The sequence below is a fragment of the Amblyraja radiata genome, chromosome 37 (genome assembly GCF_010909765.2).
Source record: "Amblyraja radiata isolate CabotCenter1 chromosome 37, sAmbRad1.1.pri, whole genome shotgun sequence".
NCBI classification, from domain to species: domain Eukaryota; kingdom Metazoa; phylum Chordata; class Chondrichthyes; order Rajiformes; family Rajidae; genus Amblyraja; species Amblyraja radiata.
In genome coordinates, this window is record NC_045992.1 from 2467962 (window position 1) to 2481942 (window position 13981).

A 13981-nucleotide genomic window follows, 5' to 3' on the forward strand; every position below is an offset into this window, starting at 1 on the left:
CTTCGTCCCCTTTGATCTTTCGTTTTCACACCTTACCCTTCAATATCTCTCGCTCCCCCCCCCCCCCGACTCTCAGTCTCGACCTAAAATGTAACCCATTCCTTCTAACTGGAGATACTGCCTGTCCCGCTGAGTTACTCCAGCAATTTGTGTCTATCCTTGAGGAGGCCCCATGGTGACCACTTGATCCAACAACTGACCATAAACTGTTGAGTAAAGTGGCCACTGATAATCCATTGGCAGTTAATAGACAATCGACAATAGACAGGAGTAGGCCATTCGGCCCTTCGAGCCATTCAATGTGATCATGGCTGATCATCCCCAATCAGTACCCCGTTCCTGCCTTCTCCCCATATCCCCTGACTCCGCTATCTTGCAACACAAGGGAGGCCATCGAGCATACATCATGTCCCCAGCACGGGAACAGGCCCTTCAGCCCAACTTGCCCATGCCAACCAACATGCCCCATCTTGGCTTGTCCCATTTGCCCATATCCCTCTAAACCTTGTGCAGGAAGGAACTGCAGATGCTGGTTTACACCGAAGATAAACACAAAATGCTGGAGTAACTCAGCTATGATTCAGTGCTGATTATTTCTGCAAATGTTACACCATGAAATACCAACTTGATTATTGAATGCAACAGCTCCATTTCATCAATGTCCTGCTGGCAATCCAACCCTGGGATCCTAAACAAGAATCCATAACATGTGCCAGACCTTTCAATGCACTCAACATAGCGAAGCAATGAGCTCGCACTTTCTAACACATTAGACAAAAATCAGGCATGTTAAAGAATTCAAAGACTTCACAAGTAACATAATCAACGTTGATAAAAATCAGATGGTTCTCTATGCTTGCACTTTGAGAGATGCAGTGTGATAACAGGCCCTTCGGCCCGCCGAGTCCGTGCTATACAGCGATCACCCCGCACACCAGCATTGTCTTACACATTGGGGACAATTTACAATCTTCACCGAAGCTAATTAACCTACAAACCTGCACGTCTTTGGGGTGTGGGAGGAAACCGGAGCATCCGGAGAAAACCCACGTGGTTAAGAATAAGGAGTAAGCCATTTAGAACGGAGACGAGGAAACACTTTTTCTCACAGCGAGTGGCGAGTCTGTGGAATTCTCTGCCTCAGAGGGCGGTGGAGGCAGGTTCTCTGGATGCTTTCAAGAGAGGGCTAGATAGGGCTCTTAAAAATAGTGGAGTCAGGGGATATGGAGAGAAGGCAGGAATGGGGTACTGATTGGGGATGATCAGCCATGATCACATTGAATGGCAGTGCTGGCTTGAAGGGCCAAATGGCCTACTCCTGCACCTATTGTCTATTGTCTAGGATGCAGGAAGATTGTTCCCGATGTTGGGGAAGTCCAGAACAAGGGGCCACACAGTTTAAGGATAAGGGGGAAATCTTTTAGGACCGAGATGAGGAAAAGTTTTCACACAGAGAGTGGTGAATCTCTGGAATTCTCTGCCACAGAAGGTAGTTGAGGCCACAGTTCATTGGCTATATTTAAGAGGGAGTTAGATGTGGCCCTTGTGGCTAAAGGGATCAGGGGGTATGGAGAGAAGGCAGGTACAGGATACTGAGTTGGATGATCAGCCATGATCATATTGAATGGCGGTGCAGGCTCGAAGGGCCGAATGGCCTACTCCTGCACCTATTGTCTATTGTCTATGTCTATTGTCACAGGAAGAACACCACTGTGCTGCCCTGATAGACCTGTTTTGATTTTAATAATTCCTCAGTGTTTATATTTATTTCTGTCACACTGCTTGGCACCTCCATCACAAGGGGGTTCATCAAGCAGACATCATGTCCCCAGCACGGAAACAGGCCGTTCAGCCCAACTCTCCCATGCTAACCAACATGCCCCATCTTGGCTCGTGTGTTTGGCCCAATTCCCTCTAAACCTTGTGTAGGAAGGAACTGCAGATGCTGGTTTACACCGAAGATAGACACAAAATGCTGGAGTAACTCAGCGGGACGGGCAGCATCTCTGGAGAGAAGGAAAGGGTGACGGGCGTTTTGGGTCGAGACCCTTCTTCAGACTGTGTCACTGGTCTCAGGGTGGGGATCTGATGGGCAGGCGTTTCCACACAGAGACTGATGGCCACATGGAACAAGCTGCCAGAGGTGGCAGTCGAGGCAGGTACAAGGGGAGAGAAGGTTTACATGGATATGTGCCAAATGCAGGCAAATGGGCCCTGCTTTGATGAGCATCTTGGATGAATTGGGTCGAAAAGGGTCTCTTTCTCTTCTGTACTAATCAGTGACATATTAACTCTTTCCTTCTGCACACAAGCTGCCTGATCTACCGAATATGTTCAGAATCCTTTGTTTTTCATCCCATCCAGACAGGGTGATATCGAACAGGGATATCTGCCTGGGATGAGCCACTAGATCCATCCTCATGACTTTACAAAGGGCAGCCGCATAAGTGAATGGAGCAGAATTAGGCCATTTAGAAACATAGAAATTAGGTGCAGGAGTAGGCCATTCGGCCCTTCGAGCCTGCACCGCCATTCAATATGATCATGGCTGATCATCCAACTCAGTATCCTGTACCTGCCTTCTCTCCATACCCCCTGATCCCTTTAGCCACAAGGGCCACATCTAACTCCCTCTTAAATATAGCCAATGAACTGGCCTCAACTACCTTCTGTGGCAGAGCCAGAGATTCACCACTCTCTGTGTGAAAAATGTTTTTCTCATCTCGATCCTAAAAGATTTCCCCCTTATCCTTAAACTGTGACCCCTTGTTCTGGACTTCCCCAACAATTTGGCCCATCAAGTCTACTCCGCCATTCAATCATGGCTGATCTGTGCCTCTCTCCTAACCCCGTCTCTCCTGCCTTCTCCCCATATCCCCAGCCACATCTCCAGCCTGCAGTGACAGGGTTACACGATACTGGTGCCAGCACACACTCAGCATGACCAAGCATAATTGCACTTTCCCAACTGGGACCATTCCAAGCAACACAAACGTGGAGGTCGCCCCGATGACTGTGAGCCAAGATAAATAACAGGCCTCAATGCAACCACCTCTTTACGAATCAGCCTCTGCATGGATTCTCAGTCTCACAACAGACACACACAATATCCTGTTCCACTCAACAAACACAGCCAATGCAACCACTGACACTAGCAAGCATTTTTGTTTTCTTTAGCTGAAGTATTTTGGTCTTTGAAAGCCTGAGTGGTGAAGTGTCATCCGAGGCCCAACAGGCTCAGGGTCACTGGATACATGGAGATTTGGTTATTCCACACACACAGCACAAGACTTAAGGTAACGTCCTTGTTTGAAATAAGATGTAGTCATTTTACATAAACCAGAATTTGCATTTTCAGTCAAACGAGTTTTCTGTGGTTTGAGGGGTGAGGGGGTGGGGGGGAGGGGAAGGGAGAGAGGAGGGGAAATGACAGGAGAAAACAAAACTCTGCTTCCTACCTGCAGACTTTGGTGTGAACTTGTCCCTGTTTGCTGCACACACAGCCAGCAGCCGGTAACCAAGATCCAGGTCAAAGCCTTGCTGAGCTGCTACTCTGCTGACAACCTGAAGCAAAGAGAGAACAGCAGAGCGGTCAAGTCCAGACACACAGCGATCACCCGACTGCAGGAGACAGGCGCGAGGCGGGAGAAGGGGCAAGCAGGCCGCCAGATGTGTTCTCTACAGATTCCTCACATCTTTCCCCCTTGTCCCGGCTATCTCTGTGCTTGAAGCTGACAAGCCTTTCTTGGCTTTGCCTCTCAGCAGCGCGGAGAGAGTGCAAGGCTTGAAATGCAGACGGCCTGGGCTCGCCGCCAAGTCTGCCTGAACGCTCGCTCCTTTTCTCTTGGCAGGCCGCCTTCGGTAGGTTTATCATCAACACATCCTGCTTTGGGCTGGCCACTGAAAGGGTTCAAGCATCAATCTTCAGAGGCACTCTCTGCACTGACGGACTTGTACAGAGGGCAAGCAGGCATTGATACCAGTACCAGCAGACAAGGCCAGTGTCACTGGACACCCTTGTCCTAATCGGTCTTGGTCTTTGGGTCTCCAGTTGAGCTTGGTTCAGTGAGACACATGCCCTTTGGCCCATCAAGTCCATGCAATCACCAACAATCATTTGTACACTAGTTCTCTCCAACACACTAGGGGCAATTTACAGAAGCCAATTAACCTACAAACCTGTACATCTGTAAATGGATAGGCTCATAAGAGATAGGCCATTCGGCCCATCAAGTCTACTCTGCCATTCCATCTATCTCTCCCTCCTAACCCCATTCTCCAGCCTTCCCCCCACAACCCCTGGCACCCTGTTGGCCGGAGAGTGTGTAGGGCAGAACTAGTGTACAGGCGATCGCTGGTCAGTCTGGACTCGGTGGGTCGAAGGGCCTGTTTCCACGCTGTGTTTCTAAACTAAACTTTCCGAAGATGGACACAAAAAGCTGGAATAACTCAGTGGGACAGGCAGCCATGTAAAGAAATGACAATTTATCAAGTCTGAAGAAGGGTCTCGACCCGAAACGTCGCCCATTCCTTTTCTCCAGAGATGCTGCCTGTCCCGCTGAGTTACTCCAGTTTTTGGTGTCTATCTTCGGTTTAAACCAGCGTCTGCAGTTCCTTCCTTCAAGCTAAACTTCCCTCTAAGTTGGTCACATGGTGGCCATGTGCTGTCTTGTTCCTGCGTGTTTTGTTTGCATAGAAAGTCCTTGACTTCCCTTAATTGGTGGAAGCCTTGTGCCATCTATCCAAACAAAGTACCACAGAAGCACTTGACCATAATAGAGAAGGCACCACCAACAGCTTGCTTCCCCATGCTAGGAGTTAATGAGACGATCATTATCTCATCTGTTCAAGAAGGAACTGCAGATGCTGGAGAATCGAAGGTAGACAAAAGTGCTGGAGAAACTCAGCGGGTGCAGCAGCATCTATGGAGCGAAGGAAATAGGCAACGTTTCGGGCCGAAACCCTTCTTCAGACTGATGTATAGGACATCGTAAGGCAGAGGCCGCATCTCAGTCTGAAGAAGGGTTTCAGCACGAAACGTTGCCTATTTCCTTCGATCCATAGATGCTGCCTCACCCGCTGAGTTTCTCCAGCATTTTTGTCCCCCTTATTATCTCATCTGCATTAGGACATCGTAAGGCAGAGGCCGCATCCCAGTGTAATCTGGGTGACGGCACTTTGGTGGGCCCCAGCTTTTCCGAAGCAGAGCAGAGTTTGACCAAAGCATAATTAGCTCCTGAAGCCAGTGCTGGAGTAACTCAGCGGGACAGGCAGCACGGGAGAGAAAGAATAGGTGACGTTTCGGGTCGAGAGCCTCCGTTCCTCCCTACACATAATTAGATCCTGATATTAACCCGAGTATTTCAGCATTTAACCCTAATACCATCACACAACACAGCATAATCAGTGGAGCAGCAACCAGGGTTCTGGACCATTGATTTGGAGACGAGAGTTCGAATCTCATCGAGGCAGCAGAAGGAAATTATTTTCTATAAATAAAATAAGTACTCCCTGTAAAATAAGAGCAAGCATCAGTGACTGTGGCTGTGGAATCATCAGTGTGTCCATCAACTGAGGCAGTTCAATGTTATGGACATTGATTTTTTTAAATTGTTTGAATGTTTACAGAGGTGTGAACATTCAATTCTCCGACTCCAGTTACTACCCCTCCCTCCTCCCTCGTTCTTCCCTGTGCCCCCCACCTCTGCACGCCCATGTGCTCCTGCTAGTTTAGTGATACGGCGCAGAAACAGGCCCTTCGGCCCAACGAGTCCGCACCGACCAGCGACCAACCACCATCCATGCACTAGGGGGCACTTTACATTTATACCCAGCCAATTAGGCTGCAAACATGGACTTCTTTAGGGGTGTTGGAGGAAACCGAAGACCAAACATCTTGTAGAAATGGGGAGGGAGGGAGAGAGGGGGAGAGGGAGAGAGAGAGGGAGGGAGGGAGGGAGAGGGAGGGAGGGAGTGAGGGGGAGGGAGTGAGGGGGAGGGAGTGAGGGGGAGGGAGTGTGGGGGAGGGAGTGAGGGGGAGGGAGTGTAGGGAGGGAGTGAGGGGGAGGGAGTGAGGGGGAGGGAGAGAGGGAGGGGGAGTGAGAGGGTGAGAGAGGGGGAGAGGGAGGGAAAAGGAGATAGAGGCAAGGAGAAGTGGTGGAGGGGAGGTAGAGGGTGGAAGGGAGAGGCACGGAGAGGGAAAGAGAAAGAGAGGGAGAGAGTGTGAGAGAGAGAGCAGCGAATAGAGAAAAAGCGAGTGTGCGTGCTCAGTGAAGAGATGGTGAGGCTTTGAGGGGCAATATCAGAGTTTGGAGCAATGATGGAGGGTTTGAAAAAAGAGCGGTCGATTCACAAATGGCCAGAACTACTTCACACTCCAAAACCAAAGCATTTTACTTGCAGAACGCATAGTTAAACCACTCCTTGGAACAAGTCCACGGTGGGGCCATGTGTTTCCACCGCACCGCACCGACTTGCAACACCTTCTTTTGGTTATGTAGCATTCTCAGCGGATTAAAATGATAACATCTGTCAAATTGTAAGGTTGATTTAATGAGGGGGATGGGGGGACTAAATAAACCAGCAGATGTGCTTTTCATATTTATAGTTGGGCCTGAAGCGTTTTCACATTTTACATTTTTAAACACATCAAAAGGGGGGTAGGGAAAAAGCAGAGCTGCATTTACATGGCAGCCCGTCCAAGTTCACACAAGGATCTACAGGGGACGAAGGGACTATGTGGCCAAGGTCCACAATGTACTCTGTGTGTACAATGAGTAGGGTTGCCAATTTTCTCATTTCCAAATAAGGGACTGGAGGTCAAAATACGGGACAAATTCCCGAAGGCAATTTGTTGACCGACTGGGCCGTGGCTGGGTGAATGATGAGTTGGCCCCGGGTGCTGGACTGCACACCAAGCCCAGCCGGCGGGCCAGCTGAGGGGTTTTGGCCCGGGCAAAGCGACGTCACGCCCAAAGTCCGGCGCCCCGTCCAACTCATGAACCGATGATTGGCCCGTGAGAAGGAGGGGCGGTGGTGTCGGCTGTAAGCGAAGGTCCGAAGTTCGGACAGCTGGCCGGGCTGCCGACTGACCGACGGGGCCAAGGGCGAGATGCTGCTGCTGCACTCCATGGGCTGCACTACGTCGGGACGGGTGAGGCGGGGCTGGACGCGGCACTCCGACCCGACAGTCCCCTCGACCCGATTAGTAGCGGTCAAATACGGGACAAGGGCGGTCCCGTACGGGGGAAACCAATTTAGCCCAAAATATGGGACAGTTGGCAACCCTAACACAGAGTGCACTCAACTCGAGTTCAGTCACACAAGCCAAACATTGTCCCTCTAATTAAAAAAATGGATAGGTGGCGTTTCATAGAGTGCTGGAGTAACTCAGCGGGTGCAGCAGCATCTATGGAGCTAAGTAAATAGGCAACGTTTCGGGCCGAAACCCGGAAGGGTTTCGGCCCGAAACGTTGCCTATTTCCAGAAGGGTTTCGGCCCGAAACGTTGCCTATTTCCAGAAGGGTTTCGGCCCGAAACGTTGCCTATTTCCTTAGCTCCACAGATGCTGCTGCACCATAACTCAGCGGGTCAGGCAGCATCTGTGGAGAACATGGATAGGTGACGTTTCACAGAGTGCTGGAGTAACTCAGCGAGTCAGGCAGCAACTCTGGAGGACATGGATAGGTGATGTTTTGGGTTGAGACCCTTCTTCAGGCTGATTGTTGGGTGGTGTGGGGGGGGGAGGAAAGAAAGCTGGAAGAGAGGTGGAGGCAGGTCAAAATCCAGCAAGTGATAGGTGGACACAAGGAACTGCAGATGCCGGTTTACAAAGAAAAAAAGACACAAAGTGCTGGAGTAACTCAGCGGGTCAGGCAGCATCTCTGGAGAACATGGATAGGTGATGTTTTGGGTGGGAACCCTCCTTCAGTGATCGGTGGATACGGGGGAAGTTTATGCTATTTTGCTATTTGAAGTTTTTGAAGTTCAGCGGTAGAGTTGCTGCCTCACAGCGAATGCAGCGCCGGAGACGACTACGGGAGCTGTCTGTACGGAGTTTGAACGTTCTCCCTGCGTGGGGTTTCTCCGAGACCTTCGGTTTCCCTCCACACTCCAAAGACGTACTGGTTTGTAGGTTAATTGGCTTGGTAAATGCAAATTGTCCCTTGTGTGTGTAGAATGGTGTTAATGTGCGGGGATCGCTGGTCGGCACGGACCCAGCGGGCCGAAGGGCCTGGTTCTGTGCTGTATCTCTAAACCAAACTAAACTTCAAGTAACCCTTGCTTTCCCTCTCTCTCCATCCCTCCCCCATCCTAGTTCCCCAACCAGTCTGACTGTCCCCCGATTACATTTATATTTGTACCTTCCCCAGCTAACGCTGATCCACATTTTCCTTCATTCCTCATCCCCTTCGTTTTCTCACCTTGCCCTTCCTTATCTCTATGTCTCCCTCTCCCCTGACTCTCAGTCTGATGAAGGGTCTCGACCCGAAACGTCACCCATTCCTACTCTCCAGAGATGCTGCCTGTCCCGCAGGGTCACTCCAGCATGTTGCGTCTATCTTCGATGTAAACCGGCATCTGCAGTTCCTTCCCACGCCATGTCTATCCACCTATCACTCACCAGGCCTTTTCCTGCCCCCAGCTTTCTTCCCACCCACCAGTTCTTGTTCCATGTTCTATGAGATGAAGTTCACCCCCAGCTTGTGTGTGTGATTGCAATAAGGCCGTGTATGTGACACAAACAGGCAGCCGACAACTCTGTAATTGTGTGTTGATGGCAGTGGGGAGATCACAGTGCACTGTGTTAAGGGCCTGTTCCACGGGCATCATTTGCACGTCATTTACGCGCCACGCTGCATGACGCGCACATGGTGCGTGGTGATGTAGGCAGTGATGCATGGTCGCGCGCGGCGCCCCAGGATTTCGGGATGTACAAAATCTTCGTGCGCCATCTGACGGCCAAGTGGGACTGGCCCTTAAATCTGTAATAACCATCAACACACACCCTTCAGGTAAAACACAGACACAGACACACACACGTGCGTGCACACACACACACACACACACACACACACACACACACACACACACACACACACACACACACACACACACACACACACACACACACACACACACACACACACACACACACACACACACACACACACACACACACACACACACACACACACACACAAATCCTCACAAGTCTGGGGCAAGAGCAATACCAACACTTCTGTCCCCTAAGGGTGAGGTAATGCTCAGCTAATTCTTCCACACACTTAACAGAGGTCTTTGCACAGAAGAGATAAACTGTAATAATTGCACGGCGTGGGAGTATGCCGATGAAATCTCGTTCAATTTTAACCGCACTGTCATTTTATTTGAAGATACAGAGCACACAAGTAGAATTCCTCGATTGTACGGTCTCAAGTTCAAGTGCGAATTTATTGTATCTTAACCAATTGAGGTACAATGAAATTTGAGTCGAGTTACTCTTAGTCTGAAGAAGGGTCTCGGCCCAAAACGCCACCCATCCTATTCCTCCAGAGATGCTGCCTGCCCAGCTGAGTTACTCCAGCTCACTGTGTTCACCTATCACTTGTGTTCAAGAAGGAACTGCAGATGCTGGAAAATCGATGGTAGACAAAATTGCTGGAGGAACTCAGCGGGTGCAGCAGCATCTATGGAGCGAAGGAAATAGGCAACGTTTCGGGACGAAACCCTTAAGGAAATAGGCAACGTTTCGGGACGAAACCCTTTAGGAAATAGGCAACGTTTCAGGACCAAACCCTTAAGGAAATAGGCAACGTTTCGGGACGAAACCCTTAAGGAAATAGGCAACGTTTCAGGACCAAACCCGTAAGGAAATAGGCAACGTTTCGGGACGAAACCCTTAAGGAAATAGGCAACGTTTCGGGACGAAACCCTTAAGGGTTTCGGCCCGAAACGTTGTCTATTTCCTTCGCTCCATAGATGCTGCTGCACCCGCTGAGTTTCTCCAGCATTTTTGTCTACCTTCCACCTATCACTTGCCAAGCTTTGGCCCAGCCACACCTATCTTCACCAGCTTTCTCCCATCTACACCATCAGTGCACGAAGATGCAATCTATCTATCTCTGCCTTAAATAATCCATCGATGTCAACAGCCCTGGTGTCTGATGGCCTACAGTTCAGAGGCATTTATTCATATTTACAGCTATTGGCCTGGAACTAGAATGCTTGTGGCATTGGTAGTAACTTTAGTCCCATCCATGAATCACTCTGAGCGTTGGCGTGCACCAGTTGGCAGGGAATAAAGGGGAGTTATGGATTCTGATTCCCCACATACTTGTAAAACTCCCAGAAAATCCTACTGTGGTTGTCCAGCCATTTTAACAGTGGCAATTATAAAATGGATCTTCGAGATCCCATAACACCAGTAAAATATCTTGGAATGCCAAGCAGTAAAATAAAGATGCATCTTGCTCATAAATCAGGGATCTGATCATAAACTTGGGCACAATAATCAGAATCAACAGCTGAAGTGCCCAGAGGTTTAGGTTTAAGGTGAGGGGGGAAAGATTTAACAGGAACCTGAGCAGCAATCTTTACACAGATGGGTGTATGGAACGAGCTGCCGGAGGAGGTAGTTGAGGCAGATACTATCACAAAGTTTGAGAAACGTTTAGATAACTACATGGATAGGACAGGTGTAAAGGAACGCCCTTTAATTCTGAGGCTGTGACCTCTGGTCCTAGACTCTCCCACTAGTGGAAAAATCCTCTCCACATCCACTCTATCCAGTCCTTTCACTATTCGGTAAGTTTCAATGAGGTCCCCCTCATCCTTCTAAACTCCAGGCCCAGTGCCGACACACGCTCATCCTGTTAACCCAAGCATTCTTGGTATCCTCCCTCCTCTGGACCCTCTCCAATGCCAGCACATCCTTCCTCAGATACGGGGGCCCAAACCTGCTCACAGTCCTCCTGATGCAGGTAGACAAAAGTGCTGGAGAAACTCAGCGGGCTCAGCAGCATCTTTGGAGCGAAGGAAATAGGCAACGTTTCGGGCCGAAACCCTTCTTCATTCCTGATGCAGTCTGACCAGTGCTGTATAAAGGATTAGCATGACATCACTGTTTTTATATTAAATGCATGTCTGTTTGTTACTTTCCTGCTTGAGCTACCTGTGTCGAGATCAGCATCTATGGAACGATGAATTGATTGATCAGCAACATCTTGTCCACCACTGACTTGTCCGTTCAATTTTTAACACAAATGGACTGATGTGAAAATTTGCAGCCTCGGGCTTTTGGTCGCTCCTGAAACTTCCTTCCAACAGGTAATTCTTTTTGGTAAAGATAAACACAAAATACTGAAGTCTGAAGAAGGGTCTCGACCTGAAACGTCGCCCATTCCTTCTCTCCAGAGATGCTGCCTGTCCCGCTGAGTTACTCCAGCTTTTAGTGCCCCTGGATTATTGGCTCAGAACTCAGATTATTCGGGGCGGCACGGTGGCGCAGGGGTGGAGTTGCTGCCTCATAGCGTCGGTTCGATCCTGACTACGGGTGCTGTCTGTACGGAGTTTGCAAGTTTTCCCCGTGACCTGCGTGGGTTTTCTCCGAGATCTTCGGTTTCCTCCCACACTCCAAAGAAGTACAGGTTTGTAGGTTAATTGGCTTGGTGTAAATGTAAATTGCCCCTAGTGTGTGTGGGCTTGTGTTAGTGTGCAGGGATCGCTGGTCAGCGCGGACTCGATGGGCTGAAGGGCCTGTTTCCGTGCTGTATCTCTAAACTAAACAAACCGCAGGGTGGAGTTACACCACCACGATAGTGTCACAGGTCTGGGGTAAGATATTGGCTGGTGGGACACTCGTGTTACTGGTGTTGAGTGAAGGAGGGGGAAGAGGGGCCTGATCACCAGTAACATGAGTGACCGCCAGTAACACTCAGCTGTTATCATTATATTCACCACAAGAGGGCAGACCTGATTGCTTCTATTATCGAATTGACTTTTTGCTCAAAACAAACACCTTGGTTTGGGTCGATGTTCGACACAAAAAGCTGGAAAAACTCAGCGGGACAGGCAGCATCTCTGGAGAGAAGGAGTGGGTGACGTTTTGGGTCAAGACCCTTCTTCAGACCTCGACCCGAAACGTCACCCATTCCTTCTCTCCAGAGATGCTGCCTGTCCCGCTGAGTTTCTCCAGCATTTTTGTCTACCTTCGATTTTTCCAGCATCTGCAGTTCCTTCTTAAACAAATCTCCTGACCCACACGTCTTTGGAGTGTGGGAGGAAACTTTACTGTGACTTGTCACAGGTGTCAATAAAGTGTTCAATTCAATTCAATGCTGTACGACCACAGTACAGCAGGGGGCTTATATTAGTCGGCCACTGTTTTAGTTTTGTTTAGAGATACAGCGCAGAAACAGGCCCTTCAGCCCATCGAGTCTGCGCCGACCAGCGATCCCCCACTAATACACGCACTAGGGACAATTTACAATTTACAGAAGCCAATTAACCGACAAACCTGCACGTCTTTGGAGTGTGGGAGGAAAGTGAAGATCTCGGGGAAAACCCACGCAGGTCACGGGGAGAACGTGCAAACTCCGTACAGACAGCACCCGTAGTCAGGATCGAACCCGGGACTCTGGCGCTGTGAGGCAGCAACTCTACCGCTGCGCCACCGTGATATATATATGCAATAGATGCAGCCTTGTTTTGAAGCATCGACATGTTCTACGCAACCCCCAGTCCCACTCATTAGCCGTGAACTGCACAGAGACCTCTTACAATGCACAAGTTGTAATGAAGGCAAGAGGTTAAATGGGTTTTAATTTGCCTCCCAAACACAATAAACTATGAAGCTAATCGCTTTCTAACGGCTGCAGAACAGGTCAATGGGAATGGCAGGACACTATCTGTGATTAAAATAACACTGCTCTGGGTGGGTGTCTCAAGGGCCTGTCCCACCTGGCCGTCAGGTGCCGTGTGAAGACTGTGTACGTCACTAAATACCACCACCACGCGCGTCTCACTGCCTATGTCATCACGCACCACGCGCGCATTACGTGCGTGTCACGAGGAGGGGGAATGGGGGGGTGGGGAGGGAGAGGAGGGGTTGGAGAAGGGGGGGGGGGAGGAGGAGGAGGGGTGGTGTCAATGGGCCGAGCCAGAGAGGGAGTGGACATTGACCACTGGGGAGCGCGGCCTGGCGTGAGGGAGGTGCGGGTGGACTTACCGTCAGGCAGCCCATCAGACTCTGCTCGAAGGGCCGCTGGAACGCGCGCGGATCACCGCACCAGTCGAGTAGCTCGGTGGCAGCGGTGTGGAAGTTGGCCGGGTTCTGGAGGTGCTGCGGACACAACAGAGGTGCACGTTAGACAACGGAAACCAAAACTACACGCAGCTCAGAGCTGGACTACCTGGAGCCTGCCCACACTGGTCTGGTGGGCAGCTCGTCTGGTGCGGTCTGGTCTGGTCTGGCCTGGTCTGGTCTGGTGTTGTCTGGCCTGGCCTGGCTTGATCTGGTCTGGTGGGGTCTGGTCTGGTCTGGCCTGGTCTAGTCTGGTGTTGTCTGGCCTGGCTTGGCCTGGCCTGGCTTGGTCTGGTCTGGTGTTGTCTGGTCTGGTCTGGTGTGGTCTAGAGTGGTCTGGTCTAGTCTGGTGTTGTCTGGCCTGGCCTGGCTCGGTCTGGTCTGGTGCGGTCTGGTCAGGTCTGGTCTGGTCTGGTGTTGTCTGGTTTGGTCTGGTCTGGTCTGGTGTTGTCTGGTCTAGTCTCGTCCTTTCTAGTCTGGATCAGTCTAGCCTAGTCTAGTCTATTCTCGTCTAGTCGGCCTATTCTAGTTAGTCTGGTCATGTCTAGTCTAGTCTACTTAATCTAGTCTACATGTAGTCTTGACCTCTCTAGTCTAGACTAATCTAGTGTCTTCCAGTCTACTGTAGACTAGTCTGGTGTCCTCTAGTGTGGTCTAGACTAATCTAATGTCTTCTAG

At 50.2% G+C, this 13981-nt stretch overlaps 1 protein-coding gene across 4 annotated transcripts in view; it reads right to left on the reverse strand.

Annotated features, from left to right (window-relative positions):
- zmiz1 (zinc finger MIZ-type containing 1) overlaps nt 1–13981 on the reverse strand; it is a 274950-nt gene that overhangs the window by 97229 nt on the left and 163740 nt on the right. For all 4 annotated transcript variants that reach the window (XM_033012937.1, XM_033012939.1, XM_033012940.1 and 1 more), the window contains 2 exons: nt 13229–13342; nt 3459–3564 (listed from right to left, as the gene is read on the reverse strand). In XM_033012937.1, coding sequence (XP_032868828.1) covers nt 3459–3564; nt 13229–13342 — 220 coding nt within the window. The remainder of the gene's footprint in view (nt 1–3458; nt 3565–13228; nt 13343–13981) is intronic.